A 25,963-nucleotide genomic window follows, 5' to 3' on the forward strand; every position below is an offset into this window, starting at 1 on the left:
GAATGTTTTGAATATTACTTCTGTGGGTGTTCAGAGGGAGCAGCCTTGACTTTTAAAGAGCAACAGAATACACAGCAAGGCATGTGTAATGTGGCGGGGCAGGGTAGACAACCTGGAGTTCATCAGTGCAAACCTGGGTGAAAGTGCAAATGGGTACATCCACAGAAGAGAAATTCACATGGTCAGGATGACTCAGAGATCTCAAAGTGGTTTTAAAGACTGGTTTTCAAATGGTCTGGTGTTAGAATGAAATGGGCAAGGACGTATTGGAGAGTAGCCACACATTTCTGTGCAGACTAGAAGGATGAGTTTATTATACTCCTTTTCCTACTTTGCCACATTAGAAATTTCTCCATAGAAAAAACTTAAATTTAAAATCTGATGATACACATTTACATTTACATTACTAACATTTGTTGAAAACAAAAAAAAAATATATTTAGGACAAAAAAAGTTTGGTTTGTTGCCATTTACTGAAAAATTATATAAACCCTTTAGAGAGAATTCTGGAAACTGATCTATAAAATATTCTTGGGACTCATCTCCAAGTATTGCTACTTTCTACTTCCTTAGGCCTTTCTGTAATTATTTTTAAAGGAATTTTTGAAGAATTTATTTTTATTTGGAAGGTAGATTTATAGAGAGGACAGAAAGACCTTCCATTGGCTGGTTCACTCCCCAAGCCACAGTGGCCAAAGCTGAGCATTTCAAAGCAAGAGCTACTTGCAGGTCTCCCATGCAGGTGCAGGGTCCCAAGGCTTCGGGCCATCCTCCACTGCTTTCCCAGGGCCACACTCAGGGAGCTGGATGGGAAGTAGAGAACCTGGGGCATGACCTGGTGGCTATAGACATCCCAGTGCTTGTAGGTGGAGGATTAACCAATTGAGTCATCATTCTAGTTGCTGCTACACACACACACACACACACACACACACACACACACACACCCCTTTCCTCCCCAAATAGCAGAAATAGAAGCTTCATTGCAAAAAAGCCACTGTTGGGTTGAGAGTGTTCTTAAGTTAAATTCTCGATTGCTGAGAACCCACTGTATGCTCCAGGCTTTCCTGATGTGGTCTCATATGAAATGCACAGGCATGGGCTCCATTTGCCGATGAGGAAACTGGGCCTCAGAAAAGCAAAAATACATGCCGTGTGGTCCCCCACCTGAGAAACGGACACCTCTCTATGTCATGTCAGACCCTTGACAAAAGAATTGGCTTTGGCATAAACCCCCTTGGCCAGCACGTAGGCCAGGATTTCTTAGGCTGAGTGCATTAGTTTTTGTGCCAAACATGCATAAAATTACTTCACAAAGTTCATGGAAAATGGAATTAAAAGATAAATCTATTTTAGTGTGAAAAATTGAAATTTATGCATTTTTTCATAATATGCATTTTCCATAATTCTTTAGACGTATGCCCCCTGTATAACATTGACTTTTCTGGCTCTTGTGAAATGGAAACACTTTTATTCTTGTACCATCATTTTAGGGAGGTTCCACAAACAGGAAAAGCAACATACAGGACCACACGCTCATGTTTCTCTGATCCCTGCTTTTGCAGATCCTCCTCGAGGGGTTTGGTTTGTGTGGAATCACAAAGGAATCTCCCCTCTAATTCAGAAGGTGACCAGGAATGAGGACCTGTGAAATTTGCTTGTGCTGTTGTTTGAGGAACAGAGCTAATTTTCCAGAAAGTTCCATGAAGGATTCACTGTGAGGATTTCTCTTCATGTCGTTAAGAGCCACCGTAGCCTGATAGCAGGGCGGGGCTTTGGGAGTCCGGGCACTTAGATTTGCTTCTAAACCTGCAACTTGTTTCTTCTCTGACTTTGCCCAAGTGTAAGACTGTGACAGCAATCTTTGAGTACTTATTGCGTACCTGGCCCACAGTAAGTGCTCTGTTAGAGAAAGATTTAACTTTGTCCCATCCACTGAGTAGCAAGAGCTGATAATGTTCTAATAAGAAATGCTGACATGTGGAATAAGTTTATTTGAGGGGAAAAAATAATTTGAAATCCATGCAAAGGTTTTTCACAGTAAGCATTTCACATGGACTTTATGGATGAACTATCTGGAATGTTGTCCAGCTGCTACACTGGACCGGTCATTCCTGGGATCCACTATTGTTTTCTTGGTCCTTGCTGGCCTTCCCCAAGTTAACCGTTTGTTTGCTTTGATTCTAAATGGTTTAACTCTACTGTTTCTTGCCCACTTCAGCAATCGCTCCCTGAGCTAGCCACCAACACTGCCCGTGACTGACCTGGGACCATGTACCCCAACCCTCTCATCTATTGCACCTGCTGGGATCCCTGGAACCTGGGACCGAGAAAATTAATAAAGACCCCTCATCCACCAAGCCAGACTGCTGCAGCAAAGACCAAGTAAGGATTATCTGAGATTGGATGAGCCTTGGGCTTTGGTTTTCATGCTCAACTTTCTTTCTCAAGATCTTTAAAAATAGTATGCGTGGCAGTAAAAGCTGAAGTGATACCAAGAGCCTAGCTTGACCCAGCTTGCCCTGTGGCACTATTGGCTGTCCATTGATCTCACTGGTCCTGTCTGGGTTGCGTGATTTTTGTTTTTTAATTAGACAGTCTCTACTTTGGCCCATCAGGGTAAGTGCAGTTTCCAAGGAGTCAGCCTGGATGGTGACTGCCTCCTTCACATGAGACAAGAGCATTGGAAACTGCCGCTAGCCTGGAGACACCCCAGGATGGCAAGCAGGTGCCCGGGCATCAAAGATCTCGTATCTTCAAGATTCTACATGTAGTCCAGAATCAGGTCGTTGTGGAGATGTAGTTAATCCATGAGTGTTAAAACAGGTTGATGAATGTCCAGTTGACTCCTTCCAGTTATTTATTTTTCATTTTTCAGGCTAGTTCCTCTTCTGCCAGCTTCAAAAGATCAAAATTATGTCCAACCCCAACCAGCTACAAAACCTATTGTCAACTCAAAGTGAGTATTTTCATGGCCAGTTGGAGTAGGAATGGTTTGAGACATTTGAATAAAATCATCTCCCACCTTGAACTTCACAAAGTTGCCTGTCTTGGAATACTTGCTACCAGAGATGTCAGAGACTTGTCCAAACCCATTGTGAATTTTCCCTTAACCCCAGGTTCAATGCATAGATTCTGTGGTTTCTTGGCACCCACAGTTTAAAAACTACCACAAATGAGCCCTTGGCAGTCTGTTATAATCTTGCCTAGCTGTGTGTCATAAAGACACATACACACAGTACTGTGGGCTGCATGGTCATGGGTCCAACCAACCAAGGATGGAAAATATATTTAAAAGACAATTGTGTCTGTACTAAACATGTTGCATTTTCTTCTTGTCAGTTTTTCCTGAACAGTACAACTATTCACACAGTGTTTAGAGAAGACATGGTCTAGGTAATCTGTTTGCAAATGCTATGCCATTTGATACAGGGAATCGAGTATCTGTGAATTTTGGTATTCATGGGGGCGTCCTGGAAACAATTTCCCATGGATACTGAGGGGCGACTGTAACTTTCTTCTTACTTTTAATGTATATGGTTCATTTTATATGTACACTTATGCATACAAAGATGTGACATTCATTTGCATGGAACCTACATAGAGATTTGAAGTGAGACATGTATAATTTGTTTCATTGTCAGTTTCTTTATATAAGCTGTTTTCACTCTCCAGTGAAGGCTACACACCATGAGCATATGAACATGTGTATACACGTGTGTGTAGCAGGTGCCACCTGACTCGCAGAGCCTTGTGCAGGGGGCTGTGTAGGGGTCCTAGCCCTGTAAGGAGAACTCTCTCGCTCTCTGACCAAGAGCTTTTCATAAGCGGTCACGTGTGGGGTCGTCAGGACCCTGAGTCAGGGGCATCTGCAGGAGGTCAGGTGGGCAGAGCCCAGAGAGCAGAGGTCAGCCGATGACAGGAGGAGGGTAGGGCAACCCCTCGGTGCTCCTCGGTGTTCCCTGAAAACATCTGTGTCTTGCAGATTGAAAATCCCGTTAGGAAAGCAAGAGGACAGCAGTAAACCTTACGTGAGTACACACAGGAGAGGGAAATGGGGCGGCCACTCGGAGCTGTGAGCACTAGCAAGCCGTGCCTTTGGCAGACACCTCATTGGGTCTTCACAGAGATCCTGGGGGTAGGGGGTTGTTAGGATTATACATAACTCAAAGCTGGTGAATGACAGAACTAAAACATCTAAACAATTATATGTGTGTGTCTATAGATATATATATATGCTGATATTGATATATAGAGAGGCATCTGTATCTATACTATACTATATATTTGTATATGGAAAGAGAGAACAGAGACTCCCACCTGCTGGCTCACTCCCCAGATGGCAGCAGCAGCCATCTGCAGCCAGGTCCAGGCAGTCAGTCAGTCAGGAGCTGGGAGTACAGACTGGATCCCCACAAGGACCTGGTTACCTGAACCATGCTTGCTGCTCCCTGGGAGCTGCATTAAGCAGAAAGCAGGAGTCAGGAGCTAGAGCTGGGACTGAACCCAGGCACTCTCATAAGCAGCTAAATGCCCAGTCCCAGAGTGAGCACTTTATTGCCACCCTCTACTGCCTTATGGGGGTGGGAGCAGCAAAGAGAGTACCCCTGTAGCATCTAGTTCCAGTCACATCACAGCCCATATTAAATTACAGGAATCCCTCAACCATCCTGGGAAAGCCGCAGGTGCAGGCAGAGGGACCCATCAGGGGTTCTTGAGGAGCCAGGGACAAGGAAGTGCTGAGAAACAAGGCGGCTAAGTCCAGAAGAATCCTGACCCCCACTGGAGTGTGGCCCACTCCTTGTGATGTCCAGGAGCCCCTATCAGCCAGACCCAACTAACCTGCATGATTTGCAGTTGCTGAGTGGTGCCCTCTGGTGGGATATTATGGGTACTTTGAATATATATTTATATTTATATTTATATTTAGAATTTTTAACCCATGTTTCTCCTTTTGACAAATTCTTCCAGTCCTTTAAAAGCCAGGGAAACCACTTCTTGGCCTTTTGGCTAACATCAAGTGTCAAAGCCAAGGGAAAAAAAAAATAATTGCCCTCAAGGTAGAAAGGACAATGGATGCTGGGGAAGCCAGGCTGATGGCAGGGAGGCTGAGTGGGAAGGCACAACAAGAGCTTGAAGCTGGATGACGGCCCATGTGGCTGACTCGCATCTACGTGGGAGGATGAAGAACCTATAGATACAGAAATAGATATAGATGTAGATGTATAGATATAGATGATATAGATATCGATTGCAAATCTGCAAGCCATTTTTATCATGCTACTTCAGTTTGTTCCTTACAGAATCCTTTTAAGCAGGAGTTCTTAACCCATTGCCTTTCTATTTTAAAAATTATGTTTTTGAATAACAATGAGAAGTAGATCATTCCTGTCTTCTGGCTCACTCTCCCCAAGTGCCTCCAGGAAAGGCAGGAGCCAGGAACTGGATTTGGAGCTCTCAAGTGGACGGCAGGAACCTATCCTTGAGCTGGCACCTGCTGCCTCCTGTGGTATGCAGCAATAGGAAGCTAGAATCTGAAGCAGAGCCAGGACTCAAACCCAGACATTTCCATAGGGAATGCAAATGTCCCAAATTGTGTTATCACATCTAGGCCCAATGCCCAGCCCTATTACCCACCTTTTTAAATAAGAAAACAGAAGCAAAGTGGCCTGGCACAATAGCTCAACCTTGAATGCACTAGCATTCCATATGGGCACCGGTTTATCAACCAGCTGCCCCACTTCACGTCCAGCTCCCTGCTTGTGGCCTGGGAAAACAGTAGAGGATGGCCCAAGGCTTTGGGACTCTGCACCTGCCTGGGAGAAAAGGCTCCTGGCTCCTGGCTTTGAATTACCATAGCTCTGGTCATTGTGGCCATCTGGGGAGTAAATCACCAGGGAAAAAATCTTTATGTCTCTCTCTCTCTCTCTGTAAATCTGCCTCTTCAATAAAAATAAAACAAATCTTTGAAAAAAAAAGAAAGAAAAAATATGCAGAGGCGTAGAGGTGTGGACTAACAGAACCAAGGTTCAGCACGGGTCTGGGCGGTCCCACAGCGCTAGCAGCCTACAGTGCCCAGCTGCCTCTTGGCTCTGTCCACTCCGGAGAACAGGAAGGAGGAGCAAGGGCAGAATGCAGGCCAGGACGATGATGGTTTAGTATGGCAGCATTGAGCTTGAGAGATATCTAGGGATAGCCAGCGGCCAGCGGATATTGGGATTGGCGCCCTAGGGAAATGAGGAAACTGGAAGAACATTGCCATCCTGTCTGTTCTTCTGTCCTTGAGTTAAGGCAATAGGAGGCTTGACAAGATCTCAACATGCCAGGTCTGCAATTATATCTCCTCTTCCCCCGTGATGCCCAGGAAGTGATCAACGTGTCACCTGGCTATCAGCTCATTCGGAATCGTGAGCAGATATCTGTCACCTTGGGCGACGAGATGTTCGGTAGGAAAAAGCCCTTGGATTCAGAGGTTATGGACAAAGCCGGGTTTTCCAGGTAACACCGTTGGAGCAGCACCCAGCCCCTTGGAGCTGAACCTGCCTGTCCCTGCTTGGGCTTGAGGGCCAGCCTCTGACATCCACACAGGGCACAGGCCCCGGCTGGCAAGGTGCTGCCAATTCCCCTTCCTGCTGCCCCTGTCCCTGTACCCTTACCCCACTCTGCTCTGAGCCTGTTGGTGAGCAGACCCCTAAGAACAGGAAGATGGAGTCAGGCACCTGATGTGGAAAATCCCTGGGAGGATGGATACCATAGCAAGGGGGTAATTCATGGGGGTGCCAAACAGATGAAAAACTCACTTGAAAAAAATTTGAATTTGGCATATGCAATAATAAGAGTAAAAATCTGATTTTCCAGCAGGCTTCAGTACACATCTCATTCTTATTTTAAATGTCCAAAAATACCACCCAGTCTTGCCTTTGGGAGATGCAGTATAGAAGATTCTGGTAGACTCACTCCCAGCAAACAGAACCATCCTGTCTGGCAGGCCCCGCCCACTTTTAATGCTCTGATGCAATTTGAGCCTTCACCTTCACCTTCTTCATGCCTTCACCTTCTACCTTCCAGAGCTCCCATTCATATTTTCTTTTTCCCCACTATTCCATCCAAGTTCAGACATCTTGTATCCTCCCTGTTGAGTGGGAATGGCTTTGCAATTATTTAAGTTTCAGCTTACTGTGAGAATTACTTCTCCAAGACAGAGCTTGAAAAGACCAGCAGTAACAATAGAAAACACACCAATAGCAAAGAATAACAGTAATAATAATAACCAACAGACCCTGCAGTGTAGAGGAAGGGTTCAACCAAACTCTTTCAAGGAGTACCCATGAGAAGGGTCTCGGGTTGGAGGTCAGACTAAAGAACCCACATGTTGAGTGAATTCAGCCTCTCTCACCTGACCTGGCCCAAAGGAGCAACACCCCAGTCTCTGTTTCCTGGATCAGCTGCTGCCTGGCTCTCTGCTCATCCGTGACCATCTGCAGGAAGAAAAGGAGTCGATTAGGTTTCTTTCAGGTCACCAAATGCCCCCAGATGTGCTACTTATGAAGTAAATAGATGGTTACTTAGCTCCAGTTTGGGAGGCTGGAAGTCCAGTGAGCTGATGCAGGCTTTGCCCAGGCTCCAAGGCAGGTGGAGGAGCCCAGGCATACAGAAGTGTCCACGGTGAGCTAGGAAGCAGAGAAGGGGCAGCGAGACGCTAGCTCCGGTTTTCTAACAGCCCTCTCATGAGGACTATCTTCCAAGGTCACCACGTACCCAAGGACTTTTCACAAACACAGAAATTGGAAACACTCAGGAGCTGGAACGGTAAAGCACGATGGATGACTGGGTGACTTGCCCTACAGGACTAACATCATTCATGACCTAGAAGAGCAGATCTCAGAGTTGACAGCAATAATAGAACAAATGAATAGAGACCACCAGTGCGCCCAGAAGTTGGTAAGTGATCCTGGCCTTAGGCCACACCCTTGTGGGTAGAGCAAGACTCACGTCAGCACTTTACTGTACGAGCCGCATCATGTAGACGTTAGGTCTCCGAAGGCAGAGTCAAGTTCCTTGGTAGTATTTCTCTGATTCTATTCTCATCCATAATTGCAGGAACTCAGGTGTTCCAGAACTCAGCTGTTGCAGGAACTCATTCAGTTCCAGTGCCCTAGGTGTCTCCTGTGTGTGAAGTGACACTATCTTCTTTGCATGAAGGGGCACCAGGGTTCCTCAGCTGGCTTTTGTTGGGAATTCAGCTCTAAAGCTTGTGAGGCTTTTGCTAATGACATCAGCACAGCCATGTTGCCCCCCCCCCCGAAGATTCCTGAAAACCTCAGGTGCCCACTCTCTGTCCCTGTGAAAGCTGCTGGGTTCTGTCCTGCAGGATCTGCAAATGCCCTTTCACATTCCTTGTGTGCAAGTGATTCCAGACTGTGCAAGTGATGTTTTCTGTTTAGCTATCTGTTTCATCATAGTAACTTCTGTCTCTTCTGGGTCAAGCCCTTTTCTCAAAAAATGATCCATTTAATTACATAGCTAAGAATCCAGAAACATGATCTTACTTATTTTTAATGACTTGTTTTGTTTAATCGAAAGGCAGCGTTACAGAGAGAGTAGGAGAAGTGGGGGAGACACACAGAGAGATTTTTCTTCCATCCACTGGTTCATTTCCCAAATGGCCACAATGGCCAGGGCTAGACCAGGCTGAAGGCAGGAGCCAGGAATTTCTTCCAGGTCTCCCATGTGGATGCAGAGGCCCGGGTACTTAGGCCATCATCCTCTGCTTTCCCAGGCACATTCACAGTGAGCTGGACTGGGATTCAGGATTGGAAGCAGCACCCAAATGGAACACTGGTGTTGTAGATGTCTGCTTAACCTACTACACCACAACTCAGGCCCTGGGCCATGATCTTATAGAGGACAATCTAGCAGAGAAGACCAGGCCACCCACAAACAGTTTGTGAAAGAGGTGATGTTCAAGCAGCAACATTATAAACTGCTGCAGTTTATAATTCAGATACTGAAGCACATGGAGCAAGGCAACATGCTATGCTCTTTGTTGCTGTGCACACTAACAGGAGCAGCATGGGGGAGGGAGAAGCGTCCCTAAGAAGGGAAGGGCTCTTTAGAAGATGCAAACCAGAGTGGGGCTGGGGTTCTCAATCCTTGGATGTTAATGCTGCTCTCATTTATAGCTTGCTAATGAAATGGAACTGCGCTTTGCTGAGATGGAACAGGACTTCCAGAACAAGAACAGGTGCGCTTTCTGGCATGAGCTAAAGGCCCTCCAGCTCCTGTCACCTGTGCAGGATTCCACCGCCCTGGGACCTCAGTGCCAAATGGAGTCAGGGTTCAAAGGTGGACATGAATGATTCATGAGTCGTTGGGAGCAGGTGGCTTGAGCTGAGGATACGACAATGAAGCAAAGGCCTTCCTGTGGCTTTTTTAAAAGTTATTCTAATTCTTTTCAGTAATAATAATTTCCCTGTATGTTTTGTTCTCTCAGTTGCTGAGACGAACCAATTTTTGTTTTCTGTGAGACTTCTCTGTGACAACAACCAAGATTCTCATCTCAGCCTCCCCTACAACCCCCTTTACTTCCCGTTGTCTTTTCCTTTCTCTTACCTTTACTTCCACTGGTTAAGTCAGGGACTGAAGAAAATAGGAGGAAGGCCTGGAAGGGTCAAGGGCAATGGGAATTAAGGAGGCATTAAAATGATGCATATCGTCTGTACAGGAGATATACCTTCAAACCTCCTGGGCACCACAACCACAGCAGAAACCTCAGAGGAACAGAGCTTCTAGATGAGTCATAGCCATGTATTCATGCACTGAGGTCTATACTAACTGTATTTTAAGAGTACGTTTAGTTTTACAGAAAAACTGAAATTAGCATTTTCATTATTCCCTGACAACAAAATGCAATAAAACTCAGCAATTCAACCCAAAGAGGAATACACAGATACAAAATAAGCTATCCAAAATCAAACACAAGGAATAGTATTGAGAGCAGCAAGAGATAAGAAATACCAGGTGAATTCTCAGCAGAAATCTTGCCGGCTCACAGAGAGAAGGACGATATATGACAATGCATCAAAAAGCTAATGCACAGTTGAATTAAAAGATAAGTTTATTTTATGCAAAAAATTTGAAATGTGTGCATAGTTTTTCATTATATTCATTTCCCGTGGACTTTTAATTTTTTATTATTTTTATTTTTTAATAATCTTTACATAGTTGATTAGGGAACAAAGGGTTAAGAGCTACAGAAAATTGGGTAAGACTATTGTTTCAACATTCTCTTTTTTCCTTCCTGTATCCCCATAAACTTTTAGAAGACCCCTTCATGTATAGACTTAAAAACATACTTATCTTTTTAAATTCTATTTCCCAAAACATTTTTTTAAAACACGTATCCATTTTTATTGCAAAGTCAGATATACAGAGAGGAGGAGAGACAGAGAGGAAGATCTTCCATTCAATGGTTCACTCCCCAAGTGACCACAATGGCTAGTGCTGAGCCAATCTGAAACCAGGAGCCAGAAGCTTCTTCCAGGTCTCCCACATGGATGCAGGGTCCCAAGGCCCTAGGCCATCCTCGACTGCTTTCCCAGGCCACAGTCAAGGAGCTGGATGGGAAGCAGGGCTGCCAGGATTCGAACTGGCGCCTATATGGGATCCCGGTGCATTCAAGGTGAGGATTTTAGCCAATAGACCACCATGCCAGGCCCCCCCCAAATTTTTTTTGAAGTGGCCTCCTACATACACGCATGGTTAGAGCAGCCAATAATATCAACAAACATTATTTTTTCTAAAGAAAAAAACTCCAATGCAATAGAATGTAGACTCCAATACAATAACAAATGATAACTTTACTTCACCAGGAATATCCAGATCCTTTCCCCCAAATCTACAAAGAAACATGAACTTTAAAATGTGCTGTACTATAGACCTATAATTATACTAGAGTATATAGTCCAAATGAGCCTAAAAGATATTTACAGAACATTTAATCCAACAGCTGCAGAAGTTATATTCTTCTCATCAGCATATAGAACATTTTCCAAGACAAACCATGTGTTAGGCCACAAAAACAAGCCTCAAAAGTACAAACAAAAAAAATTTAAATAGTTTCACATTCTTCCCTGACCAACAATAAATGCAACTTTGGAAGCTACATATATACAAGGAAACTAAATAACATGCCTCTGCATTACCAATGGGCCCATGAAGAAAACTTTTAAAATTAGAAAAAAAATTTATACAATATAAATGAAAAAAATTACATTAAACAATGCAGATTAATAAAGCCTCAAAAGGAAAAGCAAGAGGAGCACTAAGAAGGAAACTTAAGAAGTAGGTGCCTACATTTAAAAGAGAAAGTTTGAATAAATGGCCTAACAATGCACTTGGAAGAACTAGAAAAGCTGGAACAAAAAAAACTTCAAATTAATAGAATAAAAACTATAATAAAAATCAGAGCAAAAATAATTGGAAAAGGGAGCTTTTGGGGGAGGGAGTAAGATATTTACTATTTGAAAGGTAGAGTTAAAGACAGAGAGACAGACAGAGATAGAAAGACAGGGAGAGATCTTCCACCACCTCTTCATTCCAAAACACCTGCCCCTGAAAAAAAAGATTTGTTTAGGTGTAGAACATCAACTAACTAAAGAGTTGCTTTTTTGAAAAATGAACAATGCAAATAAATCATTATCTAGGACAACAACAGAGAGAGAAAGAGATCCAATTAAATGAAAGGATAAAGGAGACCACAAAAAAGATCCTAAGTAGGGATTATTATGAACAACTTGATGCCAACAAATTGGAAAACTTAGAGGAAATAGATCAATTTATGAATATATATTTCACCTACAGAAATTGAACCATGAAAACATAGGTCGTCTTTACAGAGAAACACAAGCTGTGAGATTGAATAAGTTTTTTTAAAAAAAAAGTCTTCCAGCAAAGCAAAGCCAGGACCTGATGGCCTCTTTGCTGAATTCTACCAAATGTCTAAAGATGAACTTATACCATTTTTTCTTAAACCATTCCAAGAGATTGAACGGGACAGAACCCCACCCCTTCTAGTGTATGAGGCCTGGAATTGTTCAGATACCAAAATCAGACAAGGACACAATAACAACAACAACAAAAAGTCATAAAACTATAGACCATCCCTGGATGACCACAGAAGTAGAAGTCTTCAACAAAATATTTACATACCAAGTGATGGCACCTGAGGACACATCTTGATCAAATGGCGTTTATCTTGGGGATGCAAGGATGGTTCAATATATGTAAATCAGTGATACATCACTTCAAAAGAATGAACAATGGCCATATGATTAGATAAGTGGATGCATGAAAAGCTTTTTGTAAAACTCAGTATCCCTTCATGATAAAATTCTCAACAAGGAAGTTTGCAAAGAACATAACAGGATAAAGACTGTGTATGGTGAGCTACAACCAATGTCACAGTAGATGAGGAAAAGTTCCATGTGTTCTATATAAGGTCTGGAACAAAAGCAAAGATGTTCATTTTTACTACTACTATTCCACGTAGTAGTGGAAATCTTAACCAGAGAAAATAGGCAATCTATAGGGAAAAAAGGAATCAAAACTGGAAAGGAGGGAATCAAATTATCCTCTTTTCAAATGACATGAACCTATATGTAGAACATCCTAATAATTCCACAAAAACACACAGCCCCTCCCCCCTCAAAAGAAGAAACCTGAAAAAGAGCCAGAACAGCCAAAGAAATCATGAGGGGGAAAAAAGAAAAACATAAAGCTTAAAACATCACATCACCTAACTTCAAAGTATGTTACAAATCTATGGTAATAAAAACAACATTTTGCTGGTATAGAAACAGACACAATGGGACAGAATAGAACAAACAGAAGTTAATCCACATATTTTACAGACAATTGATTTTCCACAAAGATGCCAAGAACATGCACTGGATACAGGACAGTCTCTTCCATAAATGGTGCTGGGGAAAGTGGATACCAAGGCACAGAAGAAGAAAAGTCCACCTCCCCCTTTCTCACACATATTGAAAACAATACAAAGTGGACTTAGGACCTCAATGTTAGATTCAAAACTATGTAAACACTGGAAGAAAGTGTGGTGGGGATTGGGGGGATGCTTTAAGACATTGGTGTAAGCAGATATTTTTGGATAAGACTCTAAATGCACAGGACACACACACACACACACACACAGGACCAAACTGAATTCTATCAAACTAAGAACTTTCTGAGCAACAGCAATCAACAGAGAGATAAGACAGCCTACATAGTGAGAAAATATCAGTATGCTATTCATTTGACAGAAGGTTAACAGCCAGAATATTCAAGAAATTCACGTAACTCAATAGTTAAACACATAGTAATAATAATGTGATTTTAAAACAAGCAAACTATCTGGACATTTCTCAAAAGAATACATACAAATGGCTCTTGGAAATATGAACATGTTCAACATCAGCAACTATTCAGGAAATGCAAATAAAAACCTAAATGAAGTATCACTTCACTCAGCTTGGCTATAATCAAAAAGACCAGAAACACATGCTGGTGAGGAGTCCAAAGAGGGGCAACCGTTGGTGACAATATAAACTAGGACGGCCATTATGGAAAAAGGGACGGCCGCTTTCCAAAACCGAAGTCCCACTCCCATGTGTCCATCGTATGGCAATGAAATCATCATGTCATATCGTGTCTACACTACTCACAATAGCCACGATATAGATTCAAACAAGATAGCCATTGATGAGTAAGATGAACCATGATCCATCTGTACAAAGGATGAAATTCTATCTTTTGCAGCATCATGGATGGAACTAGATTACATTATATTCTGTGTTATAAGGGAGGCAACAGAGGGACAAACACCGTATGTTCCCATGCTTTTGTGAAAGCTAACAAAATTGATTACAGAAAAGTAGAGATTAGAACAGGAGCCAATAGAAGTTAAGAAGGGAGTCCTCTCGGGCTTGTCTGGGCAAGTGGCAGGGGACTGATTCAGGAAGCGAGGGTCCGTCCCCTGCCTGCATGCGGGCAGTAGGGGAGGCCCTGCTCACCTGGGGACTTCTTTTCATGGATGGTTGTGACCCTGCAGGGAGCTCAGAGAGGCCCACAAGATGGAGGTCAACGAACTGGAGAACAACTACAAAGCCTCCCTGAAGGCGGAGAAGGCGGCTGCCCAGGAGAAGATAGGTACTGTTAGGACAGGGGAGGGTGCCAGGTCGGGGGCAGCCCGCTGCACCCATGGCCTCAAAGCCCCTGTGGCCAGGGCCCTGTTCAGGTCCAGCATGCCAGGCTTTCATTCAAAAGCTCAAAGGGAGAGAGTGGCTAGGCGTGAGGTGGAGAACAGGAACTGTCTTATCTACCCGTGTCCCCCATTGCCCAGATGACCAAAGCAAGGTTCTTTTGACCTCTCCATCTGAGCACTGACCATATCCAATCTGCTCTTTACTGTGTGATCAGAGAGGCACTTTTAAAAGCATATTTTAAGTTTTATTAGCCACTGTACTCACTTGGAAGATGGTGGTGTTTCATTCAGTTCTCACTGACACACTATGATGGCATGGCTTACCCCCACTTCTAGGTTTGCTGACCATTTGCCTCATGATTGAATCTGAGCTTGGAAAGGGCAAGAATGGTCATCCCTTGGAATGCTGGCTACTAGAGTGTTGTCCACAGAAAATGGCAAACTTCCTAAACTTCTTCCTTCACTTTGCCTTAAATTTCTTGAGGACGATATATCTTATTTTGCCCCTTTTCCAAAGGGAATATGTCTGCCTTCATAACCCATGCAATTGAAGGAATGTTATGGAAAAAGAAGCAGAGGCTGAATCAAGACTTGGTTGCTCTTTTCCCCATGGATGTAGGTTTGCCCCCTGGGATTCTTGTTAAAACTGTGTTAGAGTTGTACTTGAGAAGACCCCGTAAATACAGTGCCCCTGGGACCCAAATCAGTGGGCATAGGGTGGGAGGCAGGCAGTTGCAATTCTAAACTTCCAGGGGGATTTCCAGGCCACTCAGTTTTCTCTACCCAGGGGAGGAGTTTGGGGTGAGGAAGGTGTGCAGGAGAGCTACATTTGAATTTGAACATGTGTATATCAAAGGAATAATCACGACTCCCTGGTTGTTTTTCATTTGTCCAGAGGAGATGAGAAAGGAGTATAAGTATCTGAAGAACATGTTTCATATGTATCAGGTGAGACCCGGAGCTCTTGGGAGGATGTGTGAGAGAAGCCAGGCGCATTCCAGCAGATAACCTTGGGATGAACCTTCAGATTCCCCAGACTCCCTGCGTCCTTGTAGCTCAACGGCACTCACTGAACCCAGAGAGAACCATGAACTTGAAGACCTCCAGGAATGAGAAGTCAGACACCCAGAACCTGAAGAGACCCACAGAAAAAAATATATTTAAAATAAGAAATATAATAGCTGCTCATTGTTTACAATAACAGAAATGCAAAAACTAACAATCTCAACATTTACAAAAATAAAGAAAAAGTATTATCTCAAGGAAACTCCTCCATCCTAGGCTGACAAGGTCACCCCATGGAAGGCAGAATAGGAGCATCACTTCTGAGATTCTATAATGCACTATTTCAGGCTGAGCATGTATCCAAAATTTATTTTTCCAGATATTCCCTAGACCAGCATAGTGGCACAGCAGGCTAGTCCTCCACAACTCATATGGTCACCGGTTCTAGTCCTGGCTTCTCTACTTCCAATGCAGTTCCCTGTTTGTGACCTGGGAAAGCAGTGGAGGATGACCCAAGGTGTTGGGTCTCTGCACCCATGTTGGAGACCCAAAAGAAGCTCCTGGATCCTGACTTTGGATCAGTTGAGCTCCGGTCATTGCAACCATTTGGGAAGTGAACCAGTGGATGCTCCGCTATTTTCCCAGGCCATAAGCAGGGAGCTGGATTACAAGTGGAGCAGCCAGGACTCAAACTGGTGCCGATATGAGATATCATTTCTGCTAGCCTGTTATGCCACTGTTATGCCAAAAAGATATTTCCTGACCCAGGAAGGGGCAATATCATGGAGTGGAGAGCCTCAGAGGCATCAAGATTGTGATCCAGATCCACTTTGTACTTGGCTTCAATCTGAGATGCTCCACAGAAACAGATTTGTATGGCCACTGAATTGCTCACCAGTTGCTAACATGTTGAGAGAGAATCCCATCTAAAGGGCTACAAACAGTTCAAATAAGTGCTTATATCCAGCTTGGATGTGAATCCTGTTGGTAACCTGGAAGAGAGAAGGGACAGGCTCCTTGGAGTCTTCCAGCAGCATTCAAGGCTCCCACCCCATCCAGCCCTTTCCCCCCAACCACCTAGTCCTTTCCCCTTAACTCACCCCCAACATACTTCCTGGGACTCCTTGCCCATGAAGTCTGAATCAGCCAACGGGCCTAGGATAAGGTTGGGCTTATTTAACTTCACCCACAAAAAGAAGGGGAGGGAGCAATTTCTGGAAGACTCCACTGTGTTCTAGGTAAAACATAACTACCAGTTATTCTCCTGCTTTCTTCTTGTGCTACTCAGGAGAGACTTGTAGGTCAGCAAGAGCTGGCACGTGACTCCTCAACATGGAGACCTCTCTACCTGTCTTCCGACAAAGGTCACTTCCACCCGAAAAATACTGGAACGTGGTTTGCCCTTGACCTTCAGGGTCTGACAGTCTCTCGACTGGGCTAGGCTGGGAATTCCTTCCCATCAGACAAGCACCGAGGAGCCCCTCAGGCAGGGCCACAGGAGAGGCAAGCTGTATGGGGCATGGTGCTGGAGCAACAAGGGGCCTCTGTGATGTGAATGTGGGCCTCCCAGGTCTCCAGCTTAAGGACTCTTCCCCATGGCACCTCTCTGCCTCCACAGGACAGCATTTATGATGAAATGGAAGACAAGTGGTCAAAGCGGAAAGCCGAATGGGAGAAGGATGAGAAAATCGAGCGGGAGAAGATCCTGCTACAGCAAAGTGAGTACAGAAGCTTCTGACTTTTTGATGATGCCTGCATCGACACAGCTGCCATTCAGCTTGGCCCTGACTTGCAGAAGGCAGCCTTAGATTTGCCATGGGCAGTGTTGGACTCCCAAATAGAAGGCTCCTTGAATTTTCAAGAATGCAAAGTGGCTAGGGTAAGGTCCTTTTTTGAAGTTCTACTTTATGAAACTCACTGATTCTAAACTTGCCCAAACTCAGGCAGGGCAAAGCATTGGGGCTGGACTCAGGTGACCCCAAAATTCCCGATATTCTTGATTTGCCATTTGAAATATTCATTTATTATTCATTCCATTCTGCTGAAAACCTCTACAGCTCCCCAAGGGAACCACATTTAGTGTTGCCAAGCCTGACACACAGCACGGAGCCTACAAAGAAATCCACAGATGCATCTCTCATCCTCACTTAGCTTCTCTAGAGACAAAAAAAAAAAAAAGGAGTTGGTGGAGGCTGCTCCAAGGACTTGAGGACTAGCTGGGAAGAGGCAGGGGTCTCAACAAACCAATTCCGTCTCGTACACTAACCCCATTCAGCTCACAGATGGTTGGCTTTTAATAAGTGGCTCCTTTAAGTATAGCTACCACCTTGGACCGTTAATCTACCTTCTGCTGGGGACCCTGGACTTGCCAGAAGGTGGCATGGAGACCTGCAACAGGATGGGAAGCTGTGCCTGGCTGAGGTTTTAGCAAGAACCCTGGTGCAGTACAACCCAGGCCATCTCCCAGGCTGATAGCCACAAATATACAGGTGTCCTGTGCTGTCAAAGTCCAGGATGTAACCCGGGGTTTCGAGAGATCAGACTTCAGTTGCTTGCCATGTGGCTCAACCTGTGCTCACTTGTTCTCTGCCCACCCAGACGCTCCCCATCCGCCCTCGTAATTGAGACTCTGAAGGATGTGTGTTTCCTCTGGGTGGCATCTGGGCTCTGCATGCTGGTTTCCATGCCCAGGGTTCCCATGTCTGCCTCCCTCTGCCCCAAAGCTAAGTCCAGCAGGAATTCACAGAAAGAACCCTGTTAACCAAGAATTTTCAGGTAAGGCTGTCTGAGAGCATAGAGGTGACTTGAGCTAATAAAATAGACAAAATCACAAGCAATGGATCCCAAATAATCCCACCCCCCTGCCAAAAAAATACCCAGAGGCATTGGCAGTAAGATCCATATGGCTGATTGGCTAACTTGCTGACATAGCTGAGAACAATCATTTGGTTCATCTCACCCTGAAGCAACAACAGGTTGAGTGCCAAGGCCAATTCCAGGCAGAGAGGCCCTTGACTTTGACCCCGACTGGAAGCATCTTTCCCTTCAGTTATTCTGGGTTTCTCTCTGGTCTGCTCTGCCCAGTACTTTTGCAAATAAAGGCTCTCCTCTCACTTCCATAGAACACAAGATGACCAAAAAGTTTGAGTTAGAGTCAGAAGAAGAGAAGAAGAAGATATATGAATCCTATGTGGCTGCCTTTGAGAATTTCATGCGAGAGAAGGAGGTAACTCAACCCCCAGTGTCACTAGTTGGCTGAGTGGTCAAGGTAATACCGTGAATTCCCCCAGGGCTTCTGTAATTAGGTGACCTTGTCTTTTTGGGTGCTGCTTCCCACCCAGCTTTCCTGGATATGTGCAAGTAGACTGACAGCATTGTTGGCCTTCAGTTGAGACAGTCTTACTGCAGAGTGACAGGAATGCAAATTAACTAATGGGAATAACAGAATGCTCAACATGCAGAACTTGCAATTCTCTGTTTTACCAAAATCTTGTTTCTGAATCTTGTCTTCCTCCTTCTCTTGGACCATAGCTAAAGAGAAAGGGCATTGTTGCAAGCGAACCTGAGCAAAACAAACTGAGTAGTAACCTACCAGTTCCAGGAAGTGAGGGTGAGCTGCTTGCCAACCTACTGCTGGAATCAGGCTAAAAGGAAAGCTGAACTCAGACCAAATTCTACCAAATGTATGAAAGTTTACTAAGCAAACAGGCAATAGCAACCTGATCTCTGAGCTTTCAGAGGGCACAAAAAGATTTAATGGTATAGATGTGTCCCAAGGCAGAACTCTGTAATCACTGTGGCCAGCATCTAGAAAGCAAAACACCTCGTCTGTGGGACCCAGCACCATTCCAGGAGCCAGTCCTAAGTGTTGCCTTTTTAGACTGCAGACTTTCTTGTATTCTTGTCCCCTTCTCATGCAAAAGGGAAAGTATGTCTATAATATTTTAGCTGCTTTTCACGACTTCAATTGGAAGCACCCATTTCCAACTATCATGCTCATTTAAAACCCACCAATTAGAGAGTGGAGTGGGAAGGGACGAATAGCCGAAAGATGCCCATATGTCATAGCAGAGCGCCTGGGTTGAAGTCCAAGCTGCAGCCCTTGATTCTGCTTCCTGCTAAGGAAGACCTTGGGTGCCAGTGGTGATGGCTGAAGTCACTGGACTCCTGCAACTCATGTGGGAGACCTGGATTGAATCCCAGCTCCTGGATTCAGCCCTGGCCCAGCGCTGGTCACTGTAGGCATTCAGGAAGTGAACTCCTTATCTAGAGCTTGCATCACACTCTCTTTCTTGCTTTCTCTTTCTATTTTTCTTCCTGCCCTTCCATACCTGTCTACCATAGAACTCTTGAATAAACACATTGACTCATTTGAAAAAGTCACTAGCTAACGAAAACCCATATATGATATTCACTACTTTTACTGAGCAGAATGCTAGTGAGGAAATGGGGATGGGGCTGCAGTGTGGGGTGCTTCTGAGGTCCAGAGGGCTCAGGTGTCTGGGTAAGGAGCAGCTGCTCTCATAGAGCAGGCTTCAAACTGCATGCATTCCTCCCTTTCCTCTCTCATGCTGCCTTCCCAGTGATGCTAATTTTAAAAAATGCAAGTTTTGGAGATTTGGGTTATATTCTTTTTCATTTTTACAAAAGAAAAGGGAGCTGCTATAAGTACCATCGTAAAATATTTTTGCAGACCAATACTCTTATTTTCTCTTGGGTATGCCCTGAAATCTAGGCTATGTATAGTTTCTATCCTATTAGAAATCCTCAAGCTCTTTCCTACTCTAGGTATCCAAGAATTTGGGTTATTTCACACTATTCACAATAATTAGGTTGTCAGTTTTCTAATTCTGGCCATTCCAGTGGTTATGAAAGACTATTGCATCATGCTTCTGCTCCTCCTGATGACTAGTTGTGCCAGGAAATTTTTCACGGACCAAAATATTTCTTGTTTTGTGTAGTGTCTGTTCAGGCTTTACCAGTTGAAAAGATTGGGTTTATCTCCCCGCCCCCCCCCCCCCCCCACTGGAAAGAGAGGCAATGAGAGAGAGACATTTCCCATCTATTGGTTCATTCTCCAAATGCCCACAACAGCCAAGACTAGACCAGGTCAGACTTGTAGGAACTCAGTTCAGGTCTCTTGACTAGTGCCAGGGACTCAAGTCCTTGAGCCATTAACTGCTGCCTCCCAGGGTACAAGTTAGGAGAAAAGTAGAAACAGAAACAAAACTGAGATGTAAAACTTAGGCACTCTGTTAGGGAATTTGGGTGTCCCAAGTGCTAGCATAAACATCATGACAAATGCCAGCTCCACAATTATCTTATTGATATGAAGGAGCATTTTATACATTGAGGACACAAGTCCTTTATCAAACAGGTGTGTTGCAAATGTCTCCAAGCTTGTGGCTTACATGTTTATTAATGATGTCATTTTATGTGCAGAAGTTTAGAGGAAAAAAAAAAGACATGGAGCCATTGTTATAGTGTAGCTAGTTAAGCCACCATGTACAACCAGTAAGGGTGCCTGTTTGAGATCCAGCTGTTTGGCTTCTGATCCGGCTCACACTAATGGTCTGGGAAAGCAGCAGAAGATGGCCCAAATCCTTGGGCCCTTGCATGCTTGTGGGAGACCCAGAGGAATCTCCTGACTCTTGGCTTCAGACCAGTCCAACTCCAGCCATTGTCACCTTTGGGGAGCACAGCAACAAATGGAAGATCTCTGTCTCTGCCTTTGTCTTTGTAATTTTGCCTTTCAAATAAATAAATTTTTCAAAAATAGTTATTTACTTATTTATGTAAAAGGCAAGGATAGAGAGAAAGAGATTGCTAATCTGCTGATTTACTTCCCAAATGGCTGCAGCATCCAGGCTAGGCCAGATCAAAGCCAGGAGATCCTTTTAGGTTTACCACCTAGTTGCAGGGACCCAAGCACTCGGGCCATCATCTGCTGTTTCCCCAGGTGTATTAGCAGAGAGCCGGATCAAAAATGAAGCAGCCACGACTGGAACCAGCACCCAAATGAGATATCAGCACTGCAAACCGCAGCTTAGCTTGCTATACCACAGCCCTAGCCCCATTGCTTTATATTCTTAACTTTTATGATTTATTTTGAATAATTTTGTGTATGGACTTATGTTAGAGGGCATGACTCATTTTTGTTCCATATGGAGATCTGGTTGTTCCCAAATGATTTTTTGGAAGACGCTTTCTCTTCTCTGCTGAGTTGCCTTGGTGTCTCTGTTATAATTAGTAGTTTGATAAGAACTGAGGAGGGTGGGGGCATAGATTCCACTCTGCTCCATTCGACTGTCAGCCCTGAGGTACTGCAGCTTAAAGTCAGGCAGTAGAGATAATCTAATTTTGCTGTTGTTTTTCAAGATTATTTTGACTTTTCTCCATCCATTGCACTTCTATATAAATTTTTAAAACTCACTTATCAAGAAAGCCTGCTGACATTGTGCTTTGGCATTGCACTGAATTATATAAAAAAAAAAAAAAAAGTCTTGGGAGAACCGAATTCATAACAGTATTGAATCTGTACCCTGACTTAAGAAAAGATTTTGAAGAAGAAAACCCAGTCTTTTAAATATTTGCCAATGTGATGAAGTTGCACACAAATAATATTTTCATTATTTGACTTCAGCACAGGATGTCATTCACAGTGTAAATTGCCAGTGTCTAAGTTTTGTGCATACCATAATCCCACATCCTGTTCTGCGATTCTTACTTCTCTCAGTCATATTTTCTTATTCGACATGAAACTCTTTGGTTTACAGGGCCTCTTGAAGCAGCATGAAAATGACACCTTGCAGCTAGAGGAACTGAGAAAGACCAAAGAGGTAAGCTTTCTCGCCCTTGCCCGTGGAGTTGGCATTTTACAAATCTATCAGTAAAAGGACAGACTCCCAGTAAAATGCAAGTTATAAGACAGGGTTTTCTGCAATCAACCAGTAAAAGGGGATTTTAGGGCTGCCTGTAAAACAGATGCTGTGCTTTCTTTTCAGAGTTAGATTTGAGTTGCCCATTTCAGCAGTGTACTGGGTCACTTTGAATGCTGAAAGTTTTGCATGGCTTGTAAAGCTCTAACCACAAGAAGATCTTGAATTACAAAATGCCATGCCCTTTCCTTTTTGTTTTTTCTTTAAGGCGGTCTCTGCTGCTTCTTTCCACTTCAGCCTCCTTAAAAAAATTTTTTTATTTGTTTGATAAGAAGAAAAAAGGAGAGGGAAAGAGAGAGAGATACCTTCTGTCCACTCACTAACTCCCCAGATGTGTACAACATCCAGGATTGGGCCAGGCCAAATCCAGGGACCAGGAGTTCCATTCAGGTGTCCCACATGGGTGGCAAGAACCCAAAGATGTAACTTTGCATCTGCATTAGGAGGAGCTTGAAATCCAGAGCTGGAGCTGGGATTCAAATTGAGGCTCTACACTGACTAAGCTGAATGCCCACTGCCCGCCCAAGAGCAGTTGAAGATTTGTAAAAAAAAATTAATCAGAAAACAATTCCTGCATACACCTCCACCTGCAGTTTCCTTGATAGCATATTAATTGTGATGGAAGAGCTAGCGTTAATGCATAATTATTAACATAAATCCATAGCTGACAGTAGGTCTTTGTGTTTGTATTGTGTGTTGTATGGGTTTTGCTTAGTAAGTCCTGCCTTGTCTCCAGCACTCCAGAATCTTACAGAATAGTCTCTGTGCACTAAAAATTCCCTCTGCCCCTTCCATTTCACCCCTCCCAACCCCAGCAACTGATCATCCCTTCACTGTCTGTAATTTTGCCTTTTCCAGAGTCTCATGCCATTGGGATCTATAGTAGCTATTTAATAAAGGCCTGTTGAGTGAATGAACGGTTGCTGGCACTGTAACAGTCCACATGAGCTCTGAAGGCCCAGCCCTGAGACAATGACCATGAGGTGTAGATAAATGAACTAGTCCAGAGTTGGCGTTAACAGTGTGGGGTGACCACCTGGCTCTCCGCGGTATCAGAGAAGGAGTAGCCACAGTTGCTCCTTCACCTTCTGGTCCAGGTGCCATGGAGAAGAAACTGGACAGGTAGACCCCAGTGTGGCACCCCATCCTGAAATGTTGTCTTCTCATGCAGATCATAGAGGAAGAGTTGCACGCACAAACTCTTGTTCTAGAGTCACTCAACATGAACCTCTGCAACACCCAGATGGAACTCCAGAAGGAGGTGGGTCCTGGCTGGAGCGGGGCTGGGACTGAGGGAACCACTGCTGAAGGGCACACATCTTTCAGAAAGCAGCCATGGGACACCTAGAGAAAACACTGCAGATCAAGCTTGCTGAAGCTGAAGACAAGTACAAGTACACCATCCAGTTGCTAACAGAGGAAAACATTCATTTAAGGTGCGCCTTCCTGATGCAGCAGCCGAGGGTGCGTGGTGGGGGTGGACTGCGGGGCAGGCGAGGAGAAGGGATGTGGAGCTGGCTAGTCTTTAGGAGTGGGAGGGAGATGGGGTGGGGAACAGGTTATGCAGATGTGCTGTGGGGAGCCAGAAGAGTCACTCAGAGCCTGCTGCGCAGAGTGCCAGAGGGTGTCTTTGAGGTGGAGCTGGGCTGTGTCTAAACTTCTCTGTCTGTATTTTTCCTGTAAAAATGGTTCAGAAAGTACATCTGCATGCTTCTGAGTTGATTCACTGCTGTGACTCTTGGGGACTTTTCACTGTGTCTCCTCCCAGAGGACTTGGTGTGAGTGTTAGTGGTCTACTTTTTTTTGTAAAGGTTTATTTATTTTTATTGGAAAGGCAGATACACAGGCAGAGGAAGGTCAGAGAGGAAGATCTTCCGTCCGATGGTTCACTCCCCAAGCAGCTGCAACAGCCGGAGCTGAGCCAATCCAAAGCCAGGAGCCAGAAGCTTCTTCCAGGTCTCTCTCACAGGGGTTCAGGGGCCCAAAGCTTTGAGCCGTCCTTGACTGCTTTCCCAGGCCACAAGCAGGGAGCTGGATGGGAAGTGGGGCTGCCGGAATTAAAGCCAGTTCCAATATAGGATCCCGGTGCATTCAAGGCAAGGACTTTAACCGCTAGGCTACCGCATCAGGCCCACTGGTTTCCTATTGATACAATTGCTTCTAGTATCTGGTACCTGTGGAAATCAACTTCATTATTTAACAATTATGGTTTTTCACTGCATTGATTTAGAAGGAAATTTTTTTTTCCTGTGGGAATTTCGTCATCTGAATGTCATCTCTCACAGAAATTAAAAATGTCTTGGGTTGACATTGTGATATAGAGGGCCAGACAATAGCCTGTGATAAGAGCACTGGTTCCTGTCCCGGCTGCTCCATTTTTCACCCAGCTCCCTGCTGATGTGCCTGGGAAAGCAGCAGAGGACTGCCTGGAAGCTTGGGTCCCTGTCATTGCAGCTCCTGCATCCAGCCTGGTCCAGCCCTGGATGTTGTGGCCATTTGGAGAGTGGACCAGCAGAGGGAAGAACTATTTCTTTCTCTGCCATTCTCTCTCAGAACTCTGCCTTTCAGAGAAATCTTAACAAGAAAATCTCTGCAAGTCATGAGCACCTTACATGCCTTTCTATCTCTTGAATCTGTAAAACTCCCTTCCTTTTTGCAGGCAGAAGATAATTGCCAAGAATGAAGAAATTTATGAAGGACGATGTGGAAAATCAGCTGACAGCGCATCTTTGGAGGACGACTTGTTCCTTTTGGAAGGCAGTAGCAGCAGAAGATGAGAATTCTTAACAAACAGCTGTTCTCCCAGGCTGACAGAAGCAAGGTCGTGGCTGGATTAGCTGGCGGTGACAGGGAACCACCCCCACAGGCCTGGCCAACTCCTGTGAGGTTGCCTTGAGAAATGCATTTGATAAATTTAGCTCTTGGGTTGCTCTGACTCCAATTTTGTTTTTATTTTCACCATTCTCTGTCTTCGGAGTGGGTGGGGATATCTGGACCCTCACCTTAGTGTATCATGGTGAATCTCAAGTCCTCCCTGAAAAGCCATGTCCTCTTGCATAGTTTATCACAGACTCTTGCATAGTTGATTCTTTGAGAAGCCATGTCTCTGAGTTTTGCACAATGTATTCTGTCCTGACATAATCTCTTAGAAAAGGACAGACTCGAAGGCCTCTCCTGTTGGATGTTGACTGTACTGGAGGGCATGCCTTATCTTTTCCTGGAGCATGAAGCTGGCAAAAGAGGATTTGTTGGTTTGACTCCCCAACTTCTTTCTCCTGTCCATGTGTCCTCAGAGGGTCCTCAAGTTTTTATCATGTTCCCTGACTTGTAGCTTTTGAAAAGTAATGATGCTTCCAGAAGACCTGCTGATTCTTACCACCATCTCTGAACTATCGGGAGAGTTCAAACAAGGTGGCCAACATGAATGGAGCGGGCTGGGCTTAAGTGGCATGAAGGACAGCCTCAGTGGAAAATCCTAGGGGGTGGGTGTGTGCAGGAGCTGGGGAAGTGGTGCCCAGCAAAGTACATGCTCATGTGGAAAAGGCACTCCTAAGGCCCTCTTAGCTGCTGCCACCTAGAAGCATAAGGTCAAACATTCTGATCTTCCAAAAGGATTCTGGTTTCTACATGTTGTCTTCCAATTTTTAAAAGTTGGCAAGCAGCTTTAAAAACACAATGGTCCCCAGCTATGGGCAACAACCTAGGTTGCATTGTACCTAGGCAAGTGTTACACTACTGGGAGAAAAGCAACTAATAG

General features: G+C 44.4%; 2 protein-coding genes across 3 annotated transcripts in view; both read left to right on the forward strand.

Moving 5' to 3' along the window:
* Positions 1-2,278, forward strand: part of LOC121168097 (trafficking kinesin-binding protein 2) — a 64,670-nt gene extending 62,392 nt beyond the window's left edge. Inside the window, exon 17 of the mRNA XM_040997871.1 lies at positions 2,222-2,278. Within this exon, the coding sequence (XP_040853805.1) occupies positions 2,222-2,263 (42 nt within the window). The 3' untranslated portion in view covers positions 2,264-2,278. The remainder of the gene's footprint in view (positions 1-2,221) is intronic.
* LOC121168100 (flagellum-associated coiled-coil domain-containing protein 1-like) lies at positions 2,273-25,113 on the forward strand. 2 transcript variants are annotated; one of them, XM_040997877.1, is made up of 14 exons: positions 2,273-2,385; positions 2,879-2,959; positions 3,986-4,031; positions 6,365-6,498; positions 7,848-7,941; positions 9,183-9,244; positions 14,111-14,208; positions 15,159-15,211; positions 16,887-16,986; positions 18,391-18,494; positions 22,045-22,107; positions 23,378-23,467; positions 23,533-23,642; positions 24,866-25,113. In XM_040997877.1, the coding sequence occupies exons 1-14, from the start codon at positions 2,273-2,275 to the stop codon at positions 24,981-24,983; spliced, it is 1,266 nt and encodes a 421-aa protein (XP_040853811.1). In that variant the 3' UTR covers positions 24,984-25,113. The 2 variants fall into 2 exon arrangements, with proteins under 2 accessions (XP_040853811.1, XP_040853813.1); XM_040997879.1 differs by lacking the exon at positions 3,986-4,031 and having other exon boundaries at positions 2,297-2,385; positions 6,369-6,498.
* The last annotated feature ends 850 nt before the right edge of the window (positions 25,114-25,963 follow it).

This window comes from Ochotona curzoniae, unplaced genomic scaffold (assembly GCF_017591425.1).
Source record: "Ochotona curzoniae isolate NIBS_2020 unplaced genomic scaffold, NIBS_Ocur_1.0 patch58, whole genome shotgun sequence".
NCBI classification, from domain to species: domain Eukaryota; kingdom Metazoa; phylum Chordata; class Mammalia; order Lagomorpha; family Ochotonidae; genus Ochotona; species Ochotona curzoniae.